Consider the following 25,832-nt stretch of genomic DNA (forward strand, 5'->3'; position numbering starts at 1 on the left):
AGAGGTTTATTTTACACTAAAAGCTATTTAATCAGAAACTGCCTGCCTAAGGGGAGAGCCTTTCAGGGTATATAATTCTTAAAGTCAGCCTAAGAAAGCTTTGGTTTCAGATGCCTGAATGAGTCCAATGTGAGAGGTGTCCAGTGAAATTTCACACACACAGAAGCAGTTTAAAAGGTATAGACTATATTGTTATGAATAGGCTAGTAGGTTCAACTCAGATACTTACGAATTCTTGGTACCGTTAACATGTTTGGATTCCTTGATTGGACCCTGACATAAATACACTTCTCCATAAATACACTTTTCCAGTATGTCGAATTTGCAAAGGACTACAGACAGAAATGAGAAAATTCAGTACTGATAAAAAATGACTCTGGTGAATTATTTCATTACTTATTTAATGAAAGTCATTAATTTATCAGTTTGATGCCCTAGCCTAAAAGTTGAACTTTCCTTTGTTTCTTGGCCAGTTTTCTTAATTACCTGCATGCTGTAAGGGTTTCAGACTTCCTCTGTGCTTCGCCATTAAGGGTCCTTCCATCTATGCAAGCTGTCCTGTTTATCCTTGACCCCTTTTTAGGAGGATAAGGTTTGGGAGTTTATGAAAGGAAACAATTTAATGATCATTGTTCCATGCACTCACTTATATGAAGACAGTAGTGTACTAAGAAAAACCAGTCTTGAAGGAAAAGTGAATCAGTGAGTCATGAAATCCTCAAGAAAACCTTAGTAATGGAATGTTAATGCTTTTAGACTATAGTAGATTATCTTAAAAGTCAGCCTTTTCTTCTTTATGCAATTGTTGTAAATCCCCAGCTAAAAAATTCTTTGAAGGAGGTTTTAGTTTTGCTGGCATCCGTATTCTGTAGTCGGTCTGATCTGTTTTGGAAGATTCAAGAAATTTTCTGCCAACTTATATCATGAAAGTCAATTAAAATGCTGACATGACTGTAGAAGAAATTGTGTGTGTGTGTATTTCATTTGGTAAGTATAAGATTCTACTCTAATAATGACTTCAGGTTGTCTTTTCATGAAAGGCTACTAGAAGATGCTGCCCTTCACTTCCTGTTGTCATTTTTCCAGATGAAAATTGATTTGTTCTAGTTTCAAAGCAAATAAAGGGAGACAGAGTAAACAACAACAGGGCAGGGGGAGCACCACAAACTTTTTTCAAGCACTTTCAGTGTATTTTTCATCTCTACTTTTATTTGATGGGCCTGTGAAATAGAGCTGTAGACTGGCGAAGACTTTAAATGAAATTTCACACTTTGATGATTTTTTTTTTTAACTTTGATATATTGACAGCAAAAGGAGCTGCAAAGCTTTTTTATAAGTTGAGCAGTAACGCCAAGCAGCAGTCAAATGTCTCTGTGCATTTGTGTTTAACTGCAGAAGAAAAACATGTCCATGGGCAGTAGAGGTTCTTATCAACCCCCTAATCCCAGATCCCAGCAAACCTTGAGGGCATGCCTCAGATCTTGCTGAAATCACTGTAGACTCTCACAGTTTGCAGATTAAATATGCTATGTGTTCCTGGCTCCAACAACAGTTTTATGAGCTCACTAAGCTTCCTGTTTTAAGATCCTTTTCTTAAGTTTTTAGAAGCTGTTAAAGGTAATGCTGCCTGGAGTAAGTGGTACTTGTTAATTTAGAGACACTGGGTATTTCATGCTCTCTTTCGAAATTGCCAAAATTATGATTTTTCCATCGAAGGGCTAGTTTTACAGGGAAAGAGGGAGGGGAGCCGTTGGAAAGAAATTGAATGTTAACTGTGTTGGCAAGTGTATTCGACTGCAAACTTTATGTGGTGTCTCAATTGTTTCAAGGCACTTTTCCTTTGCCTCACACCTTAAAATTAGACTTTTTCTACTTGTAATTCTAATGCACTATATTTTAGTGCCACACTTAGCTACTCATGACCACTTTCAGGTTGTTGTTTTTTTTTTTTAATGTGAAAGTGTTTTTTGTTCCATGTGTGTATATTTCAATCCGACAAAACGTCCCAGAAAATCTATGGCTCTCTAAAGAAACTGAATGAACAGGCCATTACCTAGTTAATAAGGTGGCATTGGGACATTCCAGCCCCCCTCCTGAAAGGCAATATTGTGTGGAGCTCCACACATGCATCTGCAGCATTTAAGGTTGTGTCCTCATGTTAGGGTGCTTTTGCATTTTGCATACAAGTCATAATTAAAAAAGAAAATACTTACATCATCGTCCAACAACCTGTCACATAATTCCCAGGAGAACTCGAGCCAATTTTGTGCTTAAAGGTTATTCAATGAATGAAATTGTGAAAGCCCATTTGTCAAAGTGCTGCATGGTTTCTGTTAGTTTTCAAGCCCCAAATTCATTGTCTGCCCGGGCCCCGCCATCAGTCATCAGTGTATTAGCGCTGCCTTCAGGCCATGGTGCCCAGCACTTCTTCACACCATTATAGCTTTGAAAGTGTACTCTGTCGACTTGTAGAATTACTGCTCTGATTTCCGCTTGGCTGGGTTTGAGGTAAGTCCCCTCCCTACCTTCTAGCTGACTGTAATCCTTGCTTTCTTTTAAAGCTTCTTTACAGAGATTTAGGGGAAAACTTTCTTAAGGGCCCTGTTGGCATCACACTGTGGTTTTGTTGTGGCATGCAGTGTACATATAAATTGTACCTGCAGTAAATTGGATTGATTGCTGGCCTCAAACAGCTAGTGGGCTTTTACCTTTTTTTTGGAAGGGAGGTGAGGTGATATGTGTGTGTGTGTGTGTGACACAGGAGTATATTTTAAACATCTGATTGTGTATTTGGGTGATTTTTATGCTGTAGAATGAAATTAAATAATAGGAACTAAGTGTCATTTTATTTAAATCTGTCTCTGGAAGTACCTTCAGAACCCAGTGTGACATCCTATTTGTTAATTTTCTTGTGGAAATTTGCAGCTTTAGCTCCCTGGACTTTTGGGGGAGATGGTGTAAAACACCTAAAAATACTCCAGAATTGTATGTTACATGGGTTTTTACAAAAAGAGACTGAAAACTCACAATTCAGATGAAAACTAACTCTCAAATTGCTGTAATGAAGGAATGAGGCAGTGAAACCATATTCTTGATTTCATCTTGTGATATTTTGAAAAAGAATAATTCAGTCTCAAGAGACTTTTTTTGAATGAAGCCTAAATGAACTAAGATGTATGGAACCCTGAATGGAGCATGGACCAGGCCATGCCACTTCAGGACAACATCTGCTGTTTGAAATGTGAGGTTCCAATGAAATTCCACACCAGGGCGTTTCATTGGGAGGGTGCATCGTTTGGCATCGTTTGGTATAGTTTTCATTGGCAGTTCTGTATATGATTGGTGGGCAGGAGGTGAAAAATAAGACAGCTGAAGAATTCTGTAGTTTATAGGCTGAGCTGATCAGGAATAATTCAGAAATTATTACTGAGTAAACTGTGATTTTAAAATCCTTAAATTTTGAAAACTGTGCTTTTTACATTGCAATTAAGATTCAAGAATCTGTACTTTAAAAATCAGGAGGCTAAAGTACAGAGGCTAAAGTACCAGACCGAAAAAATTAGTACCTTTGGGGTATCTCCAAGCTGATTTTAACACCTAGCAGGTATTAGCCCCATATTTGTGATGGTTTAAAGGTAAATTCTTATTCATAGAACATGGACTCTATCCCCTTAAGCTTGATTGTCAAGGCACACTTAATTCTGGGCACCAAAAGTTATAGAAGTTCTCTTAGAGTGATTTTTAAATTTAGCATTTTTTTTCCTTCTGAAACTGTTTGAAGACTTTTAATTCCTATAAACTTTAGAGAAGTGAGACAAGGGGCATCTTTGATCAGTCGTGCTGTTTTTTTGTGACATATGTAGGTTTAAGGGAAATAACAGTTTTCATGAGCTTAGCTGATCTATAGACTGATAACTGACTTATAGATCTCCTTTTCTGTCTGAAGCTTGTCTGTCTCCAGCAAACTCACAGAAAATGGGGGTGTCAGCTCATTCCTTAATAGCACCTGCTATGCAGGGCACTTCCTTCAAACCTAAACCAAAGTACACTGGCCTGATGTTTCAAAGTTTTTGCAAAACTCAGAAACAGTAACTAACAAGTATTAAATAGAGACCTTTATCCTTCAGATGTTTCTCATAAACATCTGAGAAAGTTAGATTAGCTGATGGTCTTTCCTTTTAAAGACCATTTTTGCTTTTAAGTACACATAGCAGAAAAGGAAAACCGGCATACAAAACGTCATTTGTGATTTTAATGCTAGTAGCAATGATGACTTCATGTCAAATAAGATTTTCAATAGTTGAAGTTAAATATATGGCTTTTTAAAAAGTTGAGATGTAGTTAATCTACTAAAACCAAACTCACTTAATCCATAGACAGGCATTTATTTTCCCTTAGAGTAATTCCATTCCCTTTTCAAGTAATTCTATTTGCGTAGGCCTATCATGGATACTGCTTATCTGAGATTAGGAGCTTCAGAAACTGGGAAAGATAGATCTGAAAAAAATAGGTAGCAGATTTGGGGACCTCTAGGTTACCAAAGACCATTTTTGGTGACTTGAACAGGGAGGAGCTTTCTTATTTGCAGTTAAGGCTTTTGGTTTTCCTAATTATGGGGGAATATGATCACATGTAAATGTAAAATAATTGCACATTTAAAAATGTTATAGTTAAAAATTCATGAAGATTTCATTAAGAACTTACCAAGTTGAGCTTACAGGAAAGAAAGACATTACAGACAGGGAAGGGAGAGGAAGCCATAGGAATTTTGGAAAATCTTGGTGTGTTACAGAGGTTATGCATATCTAATTGATTTTAAGTTCAGAAAGATATCTTGAGTGCCAGGAAGCGTCAACCATATTACAAACCTATAAGAGATTTTCTATAATGCATGATTATATGAAACCCACTGACATGTTTCAAATTCCCTAAATTTTGCTCATGGAAACTCATGCTGTTCCTCACTTCCAGAATTGCTTTAAAGTTAAAATCGGTATTAGTTTGTGCTTTTTGATTTTTTAAAAATAAGTTTTCCTAGAGCAGCCATTTTCTTCAGGAACTGAATTTGAATGCTACAGGAAGGTGTAACTATTTAATAGAAAATTTTACCTAAATGGTTGTTCCAAGACTAGCATCTTGAAGAAGCCGCTAATCTGCTAGTAAGTAATACAGGTGGGAGAAATGTCACTTTTCAGTGATGTGATGGAAACACCTTAGAAATCCTTACACAGGCTCCTTCTGGATTTTTGAAACAGCATATTAGGAAGATCATTCAGTTTATAAACATATGGACAGGTATAAGTAAAGATACTTTCTCTGGAGGAAAGCTTTATTTCTCTTCAGCAAGAGCTCCCTGCGTTGAAGGGAATAATTTCTCACTGAAGGCCTAATCCGCCATGCTGTTCAAAGCACCCTGTCTCCTAGAATGCCTTCTTCCTGCCTTGGCAGTAACTGATCAGAAACTGATCAGGTTGCCACTAATCAGGCTTTTAACTTGTTTTAAATCTTTAAATGCATCAAGAAAAAAAAAATCCCAAATTCAGGACACTGAAAAATAAACCAGCTGGATTAGGGAAACCGATAAAGTAGTCTGCTGTTCACAAAGGATGCATTATTAGTTTAGAATTACTGTCTCATTTCACCTTCGATTAGAAGGTCATTTTATACAGTTCAAACATCATTTCAAATGTTGATTTTAGCAATGGTGCTTCTTTTTTTTTTTTTTTTTTTTTTAACATTTTAAGGACTTAACTCATTCACAGAATCCTGCTTGTGTGTGCATTCCAGGGTTCACTGCAGAGATCTGCAAGGGGAAAGGCAGAATGGTGATTTTTCACGCTCTCCATTTATTATATAAAGCTTCGTGGTTGAAGTTCGGAACTCCACTGAGGACTGTCACACAGAAAGCCCATGAGATAGGTCTGCCCCTTCACCACTCACACACCTCATCGGTTTAGGGCAGCTGATGAAGGAACACATTTGGAACCGGGTTAAGAGCCTCTGAAGCAAGTTAGAAGTTTGGTTATGTGAAGCACCCAGCCACTGCGGTTTCTTGAAGATGTCAAGTGTCCCCCAGTCCTTTAATGTAGAGCGACACACAGGGTATTGCATTGCCAAGTGCCCAGAAAGTTGCATCTCCCTGAATTCAGTCGGTGAAGCAGCCATGTGATTGCACTCAGGGCCGCTGCCGACCAGTGTCTGTGGGGGATACTGCCGGAGCAGTTGTGCAGAGTTTTCCAGTGCTCTCGAATCCTCCCCGGGAGCGGGTGATCTGGGTGATGCAGAGTGAGGAGGGCCGCTCCTTTGGCTGCGGAGGCTCTGCGGGGTTCTGATCGTCCGGACTCTAGCCTGCCCTTTCGCTGGGGTGACGCTTCTGAAAGGCGGATAAGAGTGGAGCCGGCCTATTCCAAGGAGCCAGCGCTGCGCGGCCGGGCCTTACCGCGCTGGGGAGGGAACTTATGGCGAGGCGGGCGCCCCGAGGCCGCGGCGGCAAGATCTGAGACCGCGAATGGAGAGGCCGCCGGGGCTCGAGGACACGGACCCTGAAACCGTGCAGGGAACAGAAGGGAAGCCGGTGTGGAAGCGCAAGATGCAAGCGCTCCCAGGCGGCACAGACCACAACCCACTGCTTACTCAAAAAAAAAAAAAAAAAAAATATATATATATATATATAAATGCAAAATGACATCTTTGCAAAGATGAAAGTTTCTTTTTTACTAGTTCCAAGTGGCCACTCTAAAGGGAGGGTCACCCTTGCGGCTTGGTCGGGTGGGGGATGTGCTATTTCCAATGCAGACCCCCCTCCCCCATTCTCCGAACTGGTACATGTTGCAGCTTTTCTTTGGCCGACTTTCCAGTGGAGATGTGCGCTGCAGCATCACATGGTCAGTGACTCCAGGACACGGTGTCTTCTTTTGATGCAAGTTAAGATTTATAATTTAGAAAGGAAAGACCCACCTGTGGGCAGGTTGCTAGTAACAGATGAGGTTTAAAAGAGGGTCCGGAATTAATTGTGCTCTGGGTTTAGGCCTCGGGGAAATTACAGAAGGATCGGGGACAGATAGTTGAATGGGGAAAAGCCAGGACTGTTTGTTTGCAAGAAGGCATTTTCATTCCTGCATTTACCTATGAAACTTCAAGCTTTAGTAGGCCTATTAGAGGAGTTTTTCTTCGTTTTTTTTTTTTTTCATATACCCAAGCTGCTAGGACTCAAAACATCATCTACAGATAGTTTTTCTTTCCTTCTCTATTTTTTGTTTTCCTAAGCATAAAGAGTCAAGGGGCATGCCAGCAAATCTTGTGTGTAATGCAGTGGTGAAAAGGATTGAAGGAGAACAGTTTGACTTTATAAGAAAAGGAATTGGGTCTAAAAGTCGCATTTCATTCACATCTAAAAACCAGTGATATGTTTTCCTCAGAGAAAAATCTTTGAAGTGAAGCAGAACTGAAGTTTTCCTTCAGAGTTATGTTCTAAATAAATTCTACTTTATTATTTAAGAAATGCCAAGTTTTAAAAGGAGTCCTGTAGGCTGCTGCCCTAGTTGTGTGTATTTTAGGATTCCATCAGGAATTTTTACTGGTCACTTCTGTACCTCATGCTTTGCTTTATCTCAGGGCTGAGGACTGAGTTTTCCAACTCGGCTGAACATCCTATGAAAACATTGCGACCACAGCTAGAAGCAGACTCTTTTCTGCTCACTAACTCTTCAGGCAGAGTTTTGATGAGGTGTGAGAGTCTCGAATGTGAAAACTTTCTCCTTTGTAACTGACAGAGACAAAGTTGGGTTTTTATCAGTTAAAAGAAGCTGATATAATTTATAGGGATATACAGGAAGCAGATGTCTGCCTTGGCAAGTTGCCATTTTTATAGCCCGGTTCCAAGCATAAACCACACTTTTAAATAATTAATTACTAACTAATGAGATCCAAAAATAAGTTGTCAAAATAGAAGAAGGGGGTAGACTTCTGAGTGACCAAGGGCCTATTTCTTAAAAAAATCCATTTTGAACAGGAGGATGGGGGAGAAATTAGTATTCTCCAAGACCATTAATTAGTGTGATTTCAATCAGTGCCTGGGGCTTTACCTCTTCTTGGGAGCCTCTCTCTGGTGATGAGTATTTGGAGGGTTTTTATTGCTTTGTTAAAATGAAGTCCTTTGCTTGGGGGAAAACCAACAACTCCACAAAAACCAAGTTTGTCAAGGAGCTTTGGTGACTCCTCTCCTCACTACGATTAATTAGTTTCCTCTCCTAAGGAAGAGACAAACTGAATTCCTACCAAGAATCCCATCTCTTGTTTTTTTTTTTTTTTTTTTTCTTCCCTATTCCATTAGCTGATTTCTGTGTCTGGTATCAGTAAACTCCATCCAGATTGCACTGATAAAACTCTATGTGTGTTTCGAGGGAAACAGTTATGATAAGTGCCTGTTTATCCAAAATGGTTGAAAATGGAGTGTTTTGATTGATTAAATATTCCTGTTAAAGTTTTTAGTTTTTACATAATTTTCCAGTTTACAAAGAAATACTGGCTACAAAAGAAAAGATACATAGCTAAGTCAGTGGCAATTAAGATTAAAGACTGATGAACTGAGTCATAGGATCATTGTTGGACTGTGTATTTACTTAGTAAACACTCTTACAGGTAAGAGGTGGTGAGGAGATAGCCAGGGACTTGTCCTCATGGAGTTTAGGGTCTAGAGGAGAAGACAGACATTCAGCAAAGATTCCAGGCTTATGCAGAGTTGATTAGGATGGTGGTTGGGATGGTCTGTTGGAATTCAGCACTTCATTCTTTAGTTCATCCAGTCTGCAAAGATTTCAATGAGGACCCACAGCATTGAGTACAGAGTGGTGAACAAAAACATGTCTGCAAGTTCAGTGATCTTGATAATCACCATTGCTGTTTGAAATAGAGGTTCAGGGGCCACCTCCAAGCATCTGGGGTTAGGCTGGCAACTCTGAATGTTTCACTGAAACAAAACAAGGCTGATTCAGATGGCGCTTGTACTACCCCCAAACAGTGCTGTGGATGAGGTTGAATGGTTTTAATTGCATGCTTTAAACATGATATTTAAATCAATTTAGATCCCTGCTTGGCCTTTTGGCTAAGATCAAGTATAAATCAATTTTGGGGGAGCATTCAAAAAATTTAAAGAATTATTCTGGGTTTGGTAGAGCTAGAAGGGATGGTTGAGAATTTCTCTTTCAAGGGTTCTTGATCGCGTTGGAGGGCCTGTGATCCCTTGAAAATCAAATGGACAGTTTTTTGTGTGTTTAAGTCTATTCTGGGGAATTCCCTGGTGATCCAGTGGCTAAGACTCTGAGCTTCCAAAACAAGGGGCCGGGGTTAAGTCCCTTGTCAGGGAACTAGATCCCACATGCCACAACTAAGGCCTGGTGCAGTCAAATAAATAAAGAAAAATAAATATTAAATGTCTTTTATTAAAAAAATGGATATCCTGGGGGGAGAGGATCCATAAGTTTTAACATCTCCTTAAAGAAGATTGGACACCCCACTACCCCCAAGGTTAAGTCCCACCGTGTGACACCGTCTTGTGACAGAGAGGGAAAGTGAAAGTCACTCAGTCGTGTCCGACTCTTTGTGACACCATGGACCATACAGTCCATGGAATTCTGCAGGCCAGAATACTGGAGTGGGTAGCCATTCCCTTCTCCAGGGGATCTTCCCAGCCCAGGGATCGAACCCAGGTCTCCCACATTGCAGGTGGTTTCTTTACCAGCTCCAGGGGACATCAGTCAGGCCCTACCCATTGACTTGTGCACCATGGCAACCTTCAGAAAAGAAGGCCTATAGTCTTTCACTATTGTGATCTGTTGGGCTCTTTGAATAATGTTTCTGAATTTGGAGTGGATCTTATAATTGATATGTAAATTTAACCTAGGGTGTCTTTTTGTCTTTTTTATTCTAGAAAAGCTGTTCTTAAATAACTTGTGTGCTTTTCAGTGAATGCCAGTGGATAATCAAGGAGAAGATGTAGAAATTACTGGAAGAGCCCTTGCTCCGGGCCACGAGGCCTCTGGGCCGTCAGCTTTTCTAGTTAGTTATTATGAATTTCTTGTACTATAAAGAAAGTATTTGCAGTTCCTTGCAAATGTGAGTTAAGTTTGACTAAGAATCTTCCATCTGTTTCTTTAAGACTTTTAGTCCATGACCAAGTTGCCTAGTTTATTTCACTAATTGTTTTGATGGAACACAGTGGTATCTGCTCAGTGTAGAAGATAGGCAGATGACTCCATGGAAGAAATGCCCACAATCTAGATAACTTGAGGGAAACATGGTAGAGAGGGGACTTGTCTTTTCTTGTATTCTTTGTTGATGTGGATCATGACTGCAAAAAAGAAACATGAACCAAACAGAGTGAAAATTGATGAATGATGAGCTGGGGTGGTTATCACATGAATGACACCAGTGAAAGACAGACTAACTGCCCTGCCTTTGCTGCTGCTGCTAAGTCGCTTCAGTCGTGTCCGACTCTGTGCGACCCCATAGATGGCAGCCCACCAGGCTTCCCCATCCCTGGGATTCTCCAGGCAAGAACACTGGAGTGGGTTGCCATTTCCTTCTCTAATGCATGAAAGTGAAAGGTAAAAGTGAAGTCGCTCAGTCGTGTCAGACCCTCAGCGACCCCGTGGACTGCAGCCTTCTAGGCTCCTCCGTCCATGGGATTTTCCAGGCAAGAGTACTGGAGTAGGGTGCCATTGCCTTCTCCGGTTTCTCTCCTCAGCTGAGTTTTAATTTTTCTTAAGTGGTTCTAGCCTTTGCTGTCCATGATCTTTTGCCTTTTCCTGTGGGATCCAGAGTGTGTTGTTCTGTCACCTTGTCGTTTTAAAAACGTAACTCCAGTGAATGGAAATGTTCTGCTGTTTAGAGAAAGCTTCAGGAATATGGTTTTCCTGAATGAATTAGACTTAAGAGGTGTATTGCAGTTCACATATCTTAGTGAGGAAAGCAAAATCATTGACCAGAGTCCTCTGATTCAAAGCTTTGAGTTAGAGTTGGATGGGAGAAACCGTTGGTCACTCTTTTTTTTCTTCTAAAAGATTTTTTAATATGGCCCATTTAGAAATCTTCATTGAATTTGTTACATTGTTTCTCTCTCTTTTTTTTTTCTTTTGGCTTTTTGGCCATGAGGCATATAGTATTTTAGCTCCTCAACCAGGGATCAAACCCACAACCCCCTGCATTTAAAGGTGAAAACTTAACCACTGGATGGCAGGGAAGGCCTTGTCAGTCACTCTTTAAAACATCTAATTGATAACTAAAAACTGTCCCTGGCTTAGAAAGTTGTCTTACTTCCCTTTCTTATAAAGTTGGCCAACTTCTTATAAATGTCGGAGACATTTGGATATGTGGCTGAAAGGAGTAATGTGACACTGGGTTTCTCACCATAATCACAGCTGAAAATGGACATACTTAGACTATTTAATAGGAAATGCCCAGTACGATTTTGGGAAAAGTCCCACATTATGGACAAGTGCCTCTGTCCTCCTTTTGCACACGTAGACAGAATTCAACTGGCTTGTTACCAGAACTTTGAGGCCTTTTTGTAAGAAAACTTGTGGGGAAGGGATGTCCAGATGTCACATTGGCTGATGCTGTAGGCTGATGCTTAGGCTGATTTTGAATGGGCTGATGCTCCTCAGGTGACAGGTGAAGTGGCTTTTGGGATATTTTTTTTCCTCCATCTTATTTGAGGTTGATGGTGCTGTTGTGGATTTTTTTCAGGGATTCCTGGTTGCCAGAGCTGAAGGAATGAGAAGGCGTCATGGAGGCCCAGTCCCAGAGCTCGACGACCACTGAGAAAAAGAAAGTGGAGAATTCCATAGTGAAATGCCCCACTCGGCCAGATGTCAGCGAGAAAGCCGTGGCCTCCAGCACCACTTCCAATGGTGAGCGGCCACGGAGATTACCTGCAGCCAAGCCTGCAGTCCTGTTCTGCGCTTGGCATTCCTCGTGAATTGAGCATTTGCACCTGGACCTGTGTTTGTTTTCTGAGAGGCTAAAGAGCATAAATGGAGGTGGTGGGGGGAGGGGTTGGGATGGGCAAGCTTTAGGCATCTCTATTTTGGCAGTGAAACTACATGTTTTCTTCCAAATTTTCTAATTTGAGATGTAAATGTGATAGGTTATTTATTATAGGAAGTTCCTGTTTTGGCATTTTGGAAATCATCTTGATGATTCTGGCAGGACTTCAAAATACTTTGCATTTCACATCGGAAGTCTCCACTTATCAGGATAATTAGTGATTAGTTACTACAAAAGACACAAGCGCTGTCTTGTCCAAGTTAGTGAGAAGGTCCCCTGCCAACCCCCCAAACCCTAAGGAGTCCACTCTAAAAGATTTTAAAAGCTGTTAATGGTTGGCTCTTCAGTAGTGGTTGAAGGTTGAGCCTCATCTAGTTTCTGAGATGCAGGGTAATGTCTTTAATTTGCGTTCAGAGATAACAGAGAGCCACTGTTTCTCTTTGCTATATGTTTTAATATTTTAAGCATAGTGCTGAGAGGCATTTCAATTTAAGCATGGAGCCTTGAAAATAAATTCCAGACCCCACCTCTGGTAAAAACAGACTGAATAAGTTAATGGTAACCTTTACTTCCCGTCCTTGCTTTTTGTCCCTGCTTTAAGACCATCAGCGCCTTGGCTTTCTGTAGATTTCATAGCCACCCTTGGCCTTCATGAATTGCACTCTGCTTTGCCATGTGTCCTTGGGAAGGATGGGCTAGTCCGCTCTCCCAGTCCTGGACACTGCCTACCGGGGTAAATGAATTTGGATCTACTGAGCCAACCTGCTCCCTCCCTCCCTGTGGGTTTGGGTTTTATTTACTCCAAGAAAGATTTGACTAGGTTGATTTCTAACTTTTTACATGCAATGAAATGGGAGGGTCAGAATCTGCTTTGGAAGGTTAACAGCCCAGAACCATAGGCTGTAAGTGCAGACATCCAGTAAAAAAGCTGCACCTTCCTGTCTGATCTGTGGCACTGTCTGGTCCTGCTCTCTGTGCCTATGTGTTGCTCACCTGTCCCTCTTCCCCAGTGTCAGCAATGTGCACTGCCGGCTTGGGTGGGCGAAGGGAGGGACTGGTGTTAAACCTACTGACTAATGAGTCCCATTTTGACTTGATCTATAGGGAGATCCATTTATATCTGAGTTAAAATAATGAATTTACTTTACATACATAAGAAAATGTCTCTATTTCTTCCTTGATTTGTGATCTTTCAAGTCAAGACTAGAGCTTATTTTAATGGAGCCAACTTTTTGCGTTATTCCTCCAGTGGAATTATAGAAGGCATATTTTCTCCCTAAAAAAGCATCCCATGGCCGTTGTTTCTTGTCTCTGGAATTTGTAAAAATTGGACATGCCTATTATTTCAGACCTAGAGTCAGTCTATGCCGTGTAGGTGATTTGGGAATTTTAATAGGAATTTTTTAGTGGTGTGTGTGAGTGTGTGTGAATGGGTGAGCCTGTGTGTAAGTGTGTGTGAGAACAGGGGAGGTGTGTAAGTGGGTAGAAGCTGGTGCCACACCACTTGGAGCCTCCATAAGCCACTGTCCTTTCTGTGAATTTCAGCAGAGTAACCACAGTGAGCTATCCTTGGTGAAGGTGCTGCCAAGTCAGCCACTCTGGCACCAGAATGCATCCTGGGCAGGTTTTTGGTGCTGCCACATTTGTCTTGAGCCACTCTGATCATGAGTTGTCCCCATTAACTTCCTTCGGGTGCCCGGGAACAGTGCTAACCTAATCAGCCCCTGGCAGCCAGGAAGCCACTGGGGAAGAGTAGCCAGGGAAGGAGTAGTCACAGTTTACACAAGTTAGTCCTTGAGTCCCAGATAACCACAGAACTGACTGAATCTGAATTCCATGGGTTTTCTACCCTGATCAGGCTGGGTTCTTGAAGTACTCTCTAAGTGGGTGTAAAACATCCTATTTGGGGGCAAAAGCTCATTAGTCAGGTTTGCAGGGCTCCTGCCTGAATGATAGCCTTGCTAGAGCCCTGTGAGCGCTGACCATTTTTTCCAATGTTCTATTTCTGGTAAGGGAATTACTCCTTTTTATTTTGGGATAGCATAAAGAGCTGATCAAATAAAGGGAAATGGAGGTGGTGTTTGCAAACATCCATCCTACTGGAAGGTTCCAAGGAAACCAGCAAATAAGTTTAAAGACAAGAAAAAGTAAAATGAAGGAAAATAAACTTCTTTCCTTGTGTTGGCTTTACATAGGCAAAGCTAATGATGGTAATGATTTTTTAATATTAATTTCTCTGCAGGAGGCCTCTAACTATCTAACTAGTTCAGAGCCTCTAGAGGTATGGGACTAGGCTCATGCTCGGGGTGGAATGGCCCAGCTTCTTTGTTCTGCCAGCTTCTACCTGGTGGCATGTTGCCCTTTGCTATCAGTTGTGGTCCCATAGCTAGTCTGGGGGCTTTGGTCTGGGTTTGATTTGGGTTTTAGAGTTAGTGGGAGGTGGGCTTTTAAAGGTTGGCACACTGTCATTGCCACGGTCATTCATCTGTTTGTCAGTTCTGTCTTTTCTCTGAAACATTTCAGAAGTGGTTGGATACCTTTACTGAGGCTGTTCACAAAAAGGATATGAAAATTGCTTAGATCCTACTATATGTAGTACCAATTGCTACTGTTTCCAGGGGGTTCTTAGCCTTTCCTTACAAAGCTGTGAAATTTAGAGATTTGTAAATAAACAATTAAAAATAAGTTCCATACCAAGATATATTATGGACATAACCTGTGTATTTTCTCTCCCCCACCCACAATTTCAAGAGTGAAAGAAAACAAACAAAAACTTTTTGTTATTGGCGCTGTGTAGGGTTGACTTAATTAACTTTTCCAGCCATTATGTGCTGCAGTTTGTTCCTGATTGTGGAGCCTTCCAGCCAAACCACGCACATTCCTCTGCATGTCCTTACAGATTTGTTTTCTTACTTTTCTCAGCTGAGTATCTACTTCTAGAATAACAGTCATATGTTTTGTTTAAATGTACACATACACACAACCAAAAGGTATGGTTCAAAAACCTGAAGCAACATTTTAAGGAAGGATTTGCCTCGACATTGAACTTGAAAATAGCACAAGTGAAAAGCTGTTTTGTACCTTATGTGGAGCCAAATTGATTTTTGTAACATTTAAGAACCTATATCAACATATGAAGCATTCATTACACTTATTCAGGAACCACAGTGTATGTTTCATGTGCTATAGTTTGATTTTAAGCTTTAGTGTTATCTATTAAGCATAAATGACCAGAGGACATTTAGTTTTCTGAACATTTGTTCAGTGCAGTTGACATGTAAGTGATCATTTTTGGCATCCAGGATGGTGTCTTTCACATATAAAGTATGCACTCAGATATTAGTTGTCATTGTTTACTTAAAAATCTCAATCTGTTAATATGCTAGTGCCTTAAATTAAATGCCTTAATGATCTGTTTTGTTGGGGTTTTTTTGGAATGAATTCATTAGTTTCCAAGCTGCATGTTGTATTTTGTAAATAACGGACATTTTTTTTTTAAATCTAGATGTCCCAGTGTATTAAACATTCTCATTGTCCTGTTAAATCTCCTTTGATGATTGCAAATGCTGACTTTTCAGTGTGAGGTGTTTTGTCTCATTTTTGGTTTATGATTTTTTTTTTAAGAGGTAATCTGATATTTCTCATTAACCTACTACTCTGCTTTAAAAAAGAAGGTAACTAATAATAAACGTATGTAGGTCCTGGTCTTGGGGATCTTTTATCAGATCTGATAGTTATTGGGAACATACCTTAAAGTGATAGAAAGCAGAAAGTATTATCTTAATGGTGATGCAATGTGAAACCAAAGCTGATAGATTAATAAGGGAGAGGAAGTTCCCTGTTCCCTTTGATTATTTCAAAAAGAAGTGCTTGGTTCTCCTCTGCTTAAAAAAAAAATTCTTTGAGGTTTCTAAGGGGAAAGTGTTGTGGTCGGCAAATATGTAGGAGATGCTTTTTTTAAAAAAAAACTTTAACTTTTGATTGCTTCCTGGCCTTGTGATTTTCTTTCAAACTGTCCAGTAACTCTTATGAGTATTAATTGGAATATCTGTTGGTCTCCTTGCTGGGAATAAGATAGCTGAGAATTTTGCTGAAAGTTTGGAGTTTGTCAGCTGCTCACCACCAGGATCTCTTGTCTCTTTGACCTTTTTTATGGTAAGAGTTTATAGACCTAATTCTGCTCAGAAATGGGTGGATGGTTCACACCAAAAAGCCAGTAGATTGTGAGTTTTAGGTTGCCTGTCCCTTTAGATGTTCAATCCCTTTTTTCTTGGCCACATCCCATTTCCTGGCACATGACAGATGGACAGATGGACGGAAAGGACTCTCAGATAACGTGGTTTCACATTGTGCGGTGTTGGATAGGAATACCCCAGGGTTTGGGCTGAAAGTTTGAGCTGAGTTTTGGCAACACCAAGGACTTAGCTTGGTGAATGTGGGCAAATTCACTTCTCAAAGTGTCGGTTTCCTCATCTGTTCAGCAAGATACTAATCAGACCCACTTCACAGGATCTTCAGGATTAAACGAGGCAGTGCCTGTACATAGTAAGAGCTTAGCAAACATTAGCCAGAGTTATTAGGACAAAGCATGGGAATGAATTAACTGTTATGAATCCAAAACAAAAAGGATCATGTTTTTTTGAAAATACACATAGATTTTGATATTAATGGGAAAATGATTGGCAAAAGTAATTTTGAATTTGCTGAACTCTGTCTGAAAAATAGTTCAAGATGCTAAATAAATCCTCAAAGTGACCAAACATCTTAAGGAAGGATGGATTAAAAAAATAACAAAACACCACAAAAATCTGTGTAACTTCCTTCTGAATGCCTTCTTAAGCTAGAAAATAGGAAAGATAATTTTGAGAAAATTTATTTTGATTTAACTTTGGAAACTAACATTGATTTTATATCGTCTTAATATTAGAAACAACATACAGTGCACCTGCTTTCTTGATTCCTTTTTAGGGGTAAACTGTTTCCTTTCAGGTTAGTGGTACCCATTTATAGAGTAGTTTGTGCTGCATTAAATTTTATGCTTGTTCAAAGAGCTTTCATGTTTTTAAACCAACTAACTCAAGACGAATAATCTGATTCTCATAAGAGCCCTGACAATCTCTTGAGCTCTCAGGAACTCATGTGTTCCTAAACCTGGCAACCTCTGTCTTCTTATTTTGGCAGAGTGTATCGCCTTTCCTGCAGTCACCCAGGCTTGAAACCGCACCATCACCTTTGACCCCTCCCTCCCTCTGGCTTCCCGTGTCCTACCAGTTTTGAGGTCCTGGTAGATTTTCCTCTGTAATTATTCACCCATGTGTCCCTTCAGGCCACCCTACCACACAATACTATTTCAAACCTCACTACCTCATGCGTAGACAATTAAAGTAACCTCTGCAATCATTCTGCCCTGATTCATGGAGTGGCTTCTGCCCAATTAATCTTTTAATGCTATACCCCTACTCTAGAACCATCAATGATACCCAGCTACTTGTAAAATAAAGTTCAAAACCCTTTGCCTAATATTGTGAGATAATCTTCCAAAATCTGACCTCATTCTGCCTCTCCAGTCTGCTTTGGTACAACTCTTCTTTTCCATTTCTAACCTGTGATTTATCCAAATTGAAGGGCTCCTCTTCACTCATGTTGCTCCACCATAGAAGGGCCTTTATGCCCAACATCAGTGCATGTTTACCCTCTTCTCAAATGCGGCTCTGGACTTTGGCTCTTTCTCCCTCCATATAGTTTTGTGTCCTTTGGGGGAACTACCTAATAACGCTTGAATTGGAAGAGAGTATTTTATTTATTATTACTTTAATCAATAGACTATATTTTAGAGAAATTTTAGATTTACAGAAAAATAATTGATCATCAAGTACAAAGAGTTCCTACATACATGTCTCCCCAGTTTCCCTTATTATTAACATTTTATAAGTGTCATAATGTTTGTTACAATTGATGAACTAATACTGATACATGATGATTAACTACAGTCCATGGTTTCCAGGAGGGCTCATTCCTTCTGTTGTGTGTCCTGTGGGTTTTGACAAATGTATAATGCCATGTAGCTGCCATTATGGTATCCTGTAGACTAGCTGCACTCCTAAAATTTCCCTGTGCCGCATTTTTTTCAATCCCTCTCCTCTTCTCTGTAAAACATGAAACTTTTTGAGCATAGCACCTGGTTTGTCTTTTCTCTGACCCCACCTCATCCTCCTTCAGTGTTTTGGGTTTACAGGGCCCCAGCCTGCACGGTACACAGATCTGCTGGAACTTCTTTCGGCTCTGTGGGGCAGGGGGCATGTGTAGCACAGCAGTGGTGTGGATGCCAGGGTTTCTTCCTGCCACTTTATTGCTGTGTGATCTTGGGCTAAGTGTTTAACATCTCAGAGGCTGGCACAGTGAGTTCCCAAATATGGCAGCTATTATTAGTAATAGTAATACTTTTACTATTAATAGTAATAATGCAGGACAAAATCTGGAGGGATTTAATTCACTGACACTTTTCATCTCACGCCTTTCAACACAGTATCATTTGTTGATAATCTGAGCTTGGGTAAGCTTTAACTTGATTGAGGCAGTTAGAGGGTATTGGCTTACAGAAAATCCTTACAAGTGGTGGTCATCAGGATGGAGCTTAACAAACAAGGAGATGGTAGGAACTGGGCTCAGGAAACAGTACCTCAAGTCATCGGTCTTAAAATTGGTACAAGTTGGATTTACTGAATCAAATTGGTAAGGCTGTTCCTTATTCATAAACATGCCTTCACATTATGGGGTAAAATCAGTAATTCTGTGCTGATGGCTTCCCTGAGGGCAGAGCTGCTCTGTTCTTTTGTGTGGGGCTATTGGACTTCTCCTCCAAAAGGACAGTTTTTGGGTGCTCAGAGAAATCAGGAATGGACTCAATCCGATCTCGCCGCAGTTTTCCAGACTTGGGAGTAAAAAGAAGCCACAGCATTATGTGTTCTGCTTGTGAAAAGTTTCTGGGTTACCCTGATTACTTGTGACCCAGTGATGTGGGTATTTCACATTTTCAGAAATAAACTGATCAGAATCAGCAACAGCAACCAAAGAGTGGAAACTCAGGGTCAGAATGGTACTTGTGGGAGGGCAATGTCCCTCTGTGGAAGTATCTTGGGGCTTTCAGCCAGGTACCGCTTTGAGCCTCTACTTGAGGGGAGGGCTCTGTTCCAGGAATGCTAGAAGATGCCATCCTGAACATTGAGAACCCTGAGGGTCCCAGGCAGAGAAGGAGGAGAGGCTGATGGTGAAAGCAAAAAAGCTTCCCGTTACTGTGTTTATAGGGAAATCTTGCCAAATCCACAATTTCTGTCTGTTTTTAAAACTTTATATACAGCACCACTCACTTTTTTTTTGGGTGTACACTTCTGTGAGTTTTGAAAAATCCATTAAGTCCTAAAAATACTACCATAATCAACATGCAAAACAACCCCCTCCCCAAATTTGGACAGATACTTGCTTTTAAATTCAGTGTAGTAATAGTTACCTTATGAGTAACTGATAAGAAAAAGCATTAGAACTGTGTGAGTTGCTTGGTATTATGATTTTTTTTTTAATCCATGAGTGTTTAAATTCTGTTAGTTACACGCACTATTAGTTTTTTCCTTTTTGTCTAAATATTTCATATTAAATTAGTAGTAGAACTAAAACATTCTTAAAAACTGCCCAAAACATATCATCTCCTGTCTCTGCTGGTCTTTTTTAAGTGACCCAATCAACATATTGTTTTCTTGTAGGCCAGTTGAAAATACCATTTTATACTTATAACTCCAAGGCAGTCATATTAATGAGGGCTTTTTTTGTTGTTGTTTTGGTACCATGAATGAATTGCAGGAGAGGGTTAGAATCAGAACATTTAATGCCGCTCTAACCCAGAAGAAAAATACCGAAAGCTTTGTTAAGTCTTCTTTCTTTCTTTTCTTGGTAACATCATTCTTTCCCCCTTTACTTTTACAGATAGAACTTCATCTTAGGTAGGAGAAATTTTTCTGTACAAGTTGTTCCTACTCTGACTTAGGCTGCTGTGTTTTTTTTTTCTTTTTTCATTCTTTTTTTCCCCTTTCTTTGACTCTTTCCTCTTCTTGGTCTCTTTCTTTTTTTCCCCCCCTTTAGTTGTAGAAAGTTGAGTTCCATCCCAATTATTAAATCTTAGGAGACCATTCCCACATGGTTCCGTAAATGGTAGCTTCGTCCTGCGTTCTTTCATCTCTTCCCCTGCTCTCTGGCTTGACAGTTGAAAAGGTCTGACTGTGCCATACAATGGCTTGATTGGTTTCTCTGGGGGAGACTTTTCCCTGCTTCATCATCCGCCAGGCAGGTGGACCAGAAAGTCTCTTGGTTCTTTTGTTGCCTCTCAAAGTCCGAGGTCTTTGACTGAATAAATCCGCCGTCATGGGATAATTTGCTAAAAGGAGCCTGAAAGATGTGAGAGAAAAGCCTCCCGACTTGGGTGCCGCATTAATGAAATCACAGAGCCTTGGAGTTTGCAATTGAAAAATCACCAGGAATGCAATGGGTGGAGACGGAGCTTCTTTTATTTCCCATAATAAACTTTTAGTTCTATCATTTAAAGCCTGCTTAGTAGCCCTTTGCTGGCCCACTGGCCTGAGTGTGGGTTTTTGTTTTTTTTTTTTTTGCATTTGTACCCATGTTTCAGGGGACAGCCCTGTCCGGCTGAAAGCCATTTGGGTGCTGTGTCTAGTTAGTCATTAGATTATTACTAGTGGATGGAAAGAATTCCATATGACAGGACTAAGGTTGAGTTAACACAGGACGAAAAGTAATTTACAGATAGGCTGTCCCCAGCCATCTTTGTAGCCCCTGATAAGGTTTCATTTCAGAATGGATAGGCGACATTTCCACTTACGGGCCCATTCTGCGACACCTGTGATAACAGCTTCTGGATCCTAATTGAAATTGGTTTCAAAATGGATTTTCACTTTTCTCTGTCTGTGGAAAATATTGAATGGACTCAGAGCTGCCACAGAGAACCCCGGACCTCGGAAAATGGAGCGGGAAGCTAGGATCATCTTTCATAACAGTGTCGATGATATGACAGTTTTGTTATCTGTCTTATTAATGAAATCATTGATCACCTGATGAGGGAGATAATAAACTACGTATCCCCCCACAGTGCTCCCGAAGCTCAATTAGATTTGGATTACCAATAAGGAGGGGGGGAAAAAAACAAACAACAATGGCACTGAAGTCGTAAAGGTTGATGAAAAGTTTTCCTTCTCCAAGTGACCATTTCAGATCAACACGTTCTGAGTGATTGCTGTCCAAGTATTTTGAAATTATAGAAGGCAGCGTCATAGTCGAAGACTTATCTTTTGGGCCAAGTCACCAGCATTTTTAGTAAAGACCTGTGAAGTGAGATTCAGAAGTAGAAAGGGCAGTTCTGAATTAAGTGTTTTGTAAGGGGGAAAATGGGGTGGAGGGGGCAGGAAATCCCCAGATCCTCTCCCCAAACCCTCCGATAGGGTGAAGGGATTTGGTGCTTACCCTCGGTAGGTTTACTGGGTAAGAAAGACCAGACTAGGAAAGTAGCTCATTGTCTCACTCTTAAAGCGTGCTGGAAATCCTAGTAAGATGGGAATTAGGTTTGGATTTAACGAGGCAGCTCTATTGTTTGGTGCTGGGCTGCCTTGGAATGTGCCCTCTTGTTCTTCTCCAAGGAGGGGAAGAGACGCTGATGACTCTCATGTTTCACGGTGAATTGTATTCCTAGGTGTTTCTCCATTCTCAGAGCCAGCAAGGATCAATCCAGTCCCATCTGAGCTTGAAAGAGGAACTGTGATCAAAGGCTTTAATGATGTCACTGATCTCTGGTGATTGATTGGGAGCAGAAGTTCTAGAGGTTTCTGCCTTTCCTTATCAATTCCAATTCATTAGTGTCTAATATTAGGGTAGCTAGCTCTTCATTTCCTCAAAATTGCAGAAATGAATGATGTAAAAAACATTGTATTTTTCTTCTGGATCTGTCTTTCTATGTCTGTTTTTAAAGTTTTTTGGAACCATGGCTGCGTTTTACAAGTAACCTTCCCCTTTAAATATACTGCAGAGAAATAAAGATATCTATATTAATTGGGGTAAGTATTTGGGAATTCAAATTGGGACAGTATTTGAGAGTGAAAAGAGTTCCATTGTTTCCAAAGCAGTTTAAGCATATAGAGGTGATTACGTGTTAGGTCAACATTAAATGTAGTTAAATGTTTTATTACCTTAGGATTTTTGGGATTTTTAAAAGTCCTTTTAGTTATTTTTGTGGAACTGTCTGACATTTTCCTCTTGTCATTCAACAATGAAAACAAATGCATTTAATGTCAAGAGGTGACAAATCTTATCACTGGGGAAGATGCCACTTGAAAGAAATTCAGAAAGAGAAACAAGAGAGAACCTGAGAGATCTCATTGTGGAACTGCTCTTGACTATAACTCTTGGCTTAGATCCACCTAGAGTAGGGATTGACTGCAAAAGCATTGGAAGAAATTCTGTGTTGGAAGGCTCTGCAGCCCAAGAAGAAAAGTTGAATGGAAAATGGAGAAGGTGAATTCTTATTAAAGTGACTGTTAGCTTCGATGGTTTGCTGTTAGTTGTCAAGGACTATTGCCTCATGCTTGCTTATAGCTAATTCCTTTCATAGAAAAGTTCATTTTGAGAACTGCTTTCTGAGTAGGACTGATAAATATGTTTATAGTCTAGGGTGAGTATCTAAAGAGACATGATCATGCAGATGAGCCTTTGGGGAAAGATGGGGAGGCAATTATGAATACTAAGCTTTAGTGCATGTTGAAGACTCCCCTTTCACAGAATATTTTTTTTGTTCTATTGGCAGTAAGAAAAATAATCCGAGACTCTTGCCTATAACCAAAAAACTTCTAGAAAGAATCAAACAATGGCATGGTTGAAATAATGGGACTTCAGGCAATGTAAACATTTTTTGGTGAAACAGGAATCTAATATTCAGCTGAAGATTTCTTCCAAGCATTTAGGAACTAGAAAACACACAGTGGTCCATTTCACATTATGTTTAAATCAAATCTGTCTTAAAAACTAACGTTTCTGGGCTTGTTTTCAAATCCTGGCAAGATTCAGAGCAGTAGAAAAGTTCCTTTCCTATAAATGTTGACAGCAGTTCCGGTGGAGGCTAACAATGTTTTATAAATAGAGTTTGCTTAGCAAAAACCATATGTATGCCTAGTGAAATAAGCTCACATTTATTTATGTTTTGATTTATAGAAAACATGTGCCCCTTGACAAAGCCTTTGGGCTCTTTTCCGCAATTAAAAGGAATCATGGTTGAGAAAAATAGCTACCTTCTTAATGGGAAACTTTTTCACATCAATTGAAAGCATTTTCTTTGATCAGTTTCACACAAATTGAGAATATTTTCATCCATCAGTTTGATCCCCAAAATGGAGTGACTTGAAAAAAAAAAAGTTTATAAATATACACACACACGTGTGTGTTGGTTGAATATTGGAGAATCGAAGATTTAAAAGGTTGGCTCATATGAAAGCGCAGTGTGCAGTTTTGTAGCAGGAAAATGTTAATTTTGCCTTTATTTTTAAATGTTTACGAATGTTTATTCTCGCTGTAACTAGTGTTGGTATAGCATGAGGTGGTCTCCTGTGTGGTTTGATTTGGCTTTTTAGACTGAAGCCTGACGCAGGTCTTGTGTGTACCTGTTGCTTGGTCTTCATCTGGCTAATCTGAAAGCATCTCTACCTTGATCCTCTTTCCAACAACAACAGATGATAAGGAAAAAGAGGGATAAGAAGGTGGTTTGCAAATCTCTCATCGTTTTCCTTTGAAGAAAAGACTTCAAAAGTCTTTTTGGTTTTTTTTTTTTAAAGAAAAAAGATTATATAATTTAGTTAAAAAGATATGCCTTTTGCTTATTAAAAGTCTTTTTTTTTTTTGAAGAAAAAGACTATATAATTTAGAATTTAGTTTAAAAGATGCACCTTTTGCTTATTACTTTTTCACCAAGTTCAGGATGGGGAACGAGTTGATGAGAAGAAAAAAACCGTTTCTTACTTAAAGAAATGATTATATCAACTGAGACCATTCTGTTTCCAGTCTAAGTTAGATCAGTGATTTTCACACTGTTGGGGTGGGTGAGGTGAGAAGTAGGAGGAGAGTGTGGAGAAAGTCAGTGTTTCAATATAGAAACTTTATGAGTATGCTAATGATGTAAGTATAAATCTTACATATAAGTGCTAATATAATTTAGCACCTTGTTTTAATTGGGGGAGTAGGTTTTCTTTTTAGATACAATTGACAGATTATATGTGCTTAAAAAAAAAGTTGAATTAAACATTTTCTAATTGAAATATTGTTGATTTACAATGTTGTGTTTCAGGTGTATAGCAAAGTGGTTCAATTATATTTATATATCAGTATATACATATGTATGTATAAATATAACTTTTCAGATTTCTTGTCAATTAAAGGTTATTAAAAGATAATAAAATTCTCTGGGCTCTACAGTAGCTCCTTGAGAGTTCAGGTTTTGTAGAAACTCTTTCTCATGAAGGTGGTGTCAGGGTCCCAATCCCCCATGCAGTCGGGAATAAGTACCACTGTGTGTGATGGCTAATCTCGCAACACCAACATAGCATCTAAGAGGAATGAACTATCTTTTACAGCATGGGGGTTTCATTGGGAATCCAGGAATCCTTAAGGTTTATGGATTCCTTAAGAATCCATATTGTCCTTCAGAAATATATTTATCCTTCAGAAAATGTGCCAGCCTCCTGAAATTACATTATGCGAATGCTATGTGGGTGTGAGTCTACGACCCTTTTGTTAGAGACTCACGATCTAGGATTTTCCAGAGCCTCTGGTCTGCAGGTAGGTGTTGAACTCTAACTTTCTTCAAGGAAAATATTGATTGAATGATCAGAACTGCTCTTTGAAGGAATGATGGCCTATGAGAAGAGAGCCTCTCAGGGGTGAGGGATGGTGAAAAAGAATATATACCTTTCTCATATAAAATGTAATGCTATAACCACAGCTGTGACCTGGCTTACTTTATAGAGGCCTCCCATTAGGAAGTCAAAAGACTGCTGCCACATTGCTTTATGATTTTAAACAAGGAACTTTAGTATATGATTTAAAGAGCTCCTCTCTAGGAACTCTGTGAAGTTCACCTAAGACTCCCTAAGAATTTATTAATAGAAGAAAAGAATAAAATGACAAGAAACATGTCAGGTAGATGAGAGGAGCTTGAAAGGAATGAGTTAATGTAATCTAAGTTGAATAAGGGAAATCCAGTATTCTCTTTAAATTAATCTGTATAGATTAACATTTGTGTCCATCTTGGGTTAAAAGTCACCGAAGATTTCTGTTTAGGCCAAAATGTGCGGCCACACAGTAAGTCAAAACAACACCAGGGATTTTGGAGGGTCATCTATAGGAGATCAGGTGCACGTGGAGGGAGATTTTTGCCGCATTTTGACTGAACTGCTGATAATTATAGGTAGTTGCCATAAAGCAGTGGATCCTGTGAAATCTGAGACGTGTGTGTTCTGCCTTTAGACCTGGTATCATGCATTCCTTACCAACTGATTTCTTGCCTTCGTTTTCCTGAGAGGCTTCCTGGGAGGACTTGGGCATGGCTAAAAGGGACATTTGACTCTCGTGTGGGACTAACTCCTCCCAGACCACCCTCCTCTTTTCAGCCTCCCAGACATCCTCATAGAGGGCTCTGCCTGGTTCTCTGTTTGGCATCTGGTTTGAAAATGTAGTTATATTTTATC

General features: G+C 39.8%; 1 protein-coding gene across 4 annotated transcripts in view; it reads left to right on the forward strand.

Annotated features, from left to right (window-relative positions):
- Positions 1 to 25,832, forward strand: part of GLI3 (GLI family zinc finger 3) — a 318,365-nt gene that overhangs the window by 3,032 nt on the left and 289,501 nt on the right. For all 4 annotated transcript variants that reach the window (XM_061414503.1, XM_061414504.1, XM_061414502.1 and 1 more), the window contains exon 2: positions 11,746 to 11,909. In XM_061414503.1, coding sequence (XP_061270487.1) covers positions 11,786 to 11,909 — 124 coding nt within the window. In that variant the 5' untranslated portion in view covers positions 11,746 to 11,785. The remainder of the gene's footprint in view (positions 1 to 11,745; positions 11,910 to 25,832) is intronic.

The sequence above is a fragment of the Bos javanicus genome, chromosome 4, assembly GCF_032452875.1.
Source record: "Bos javanicus breed banteng chromosome 4, ARS-OSU_banteng_1.0, whole genome shotgun sequence".
Classification (NCBI taxonomy): Eukaryota; Metazoa; Chordata; class Mammalia; order Artiodactyla; family Bovidae; genus Bos; species Bos javanicus.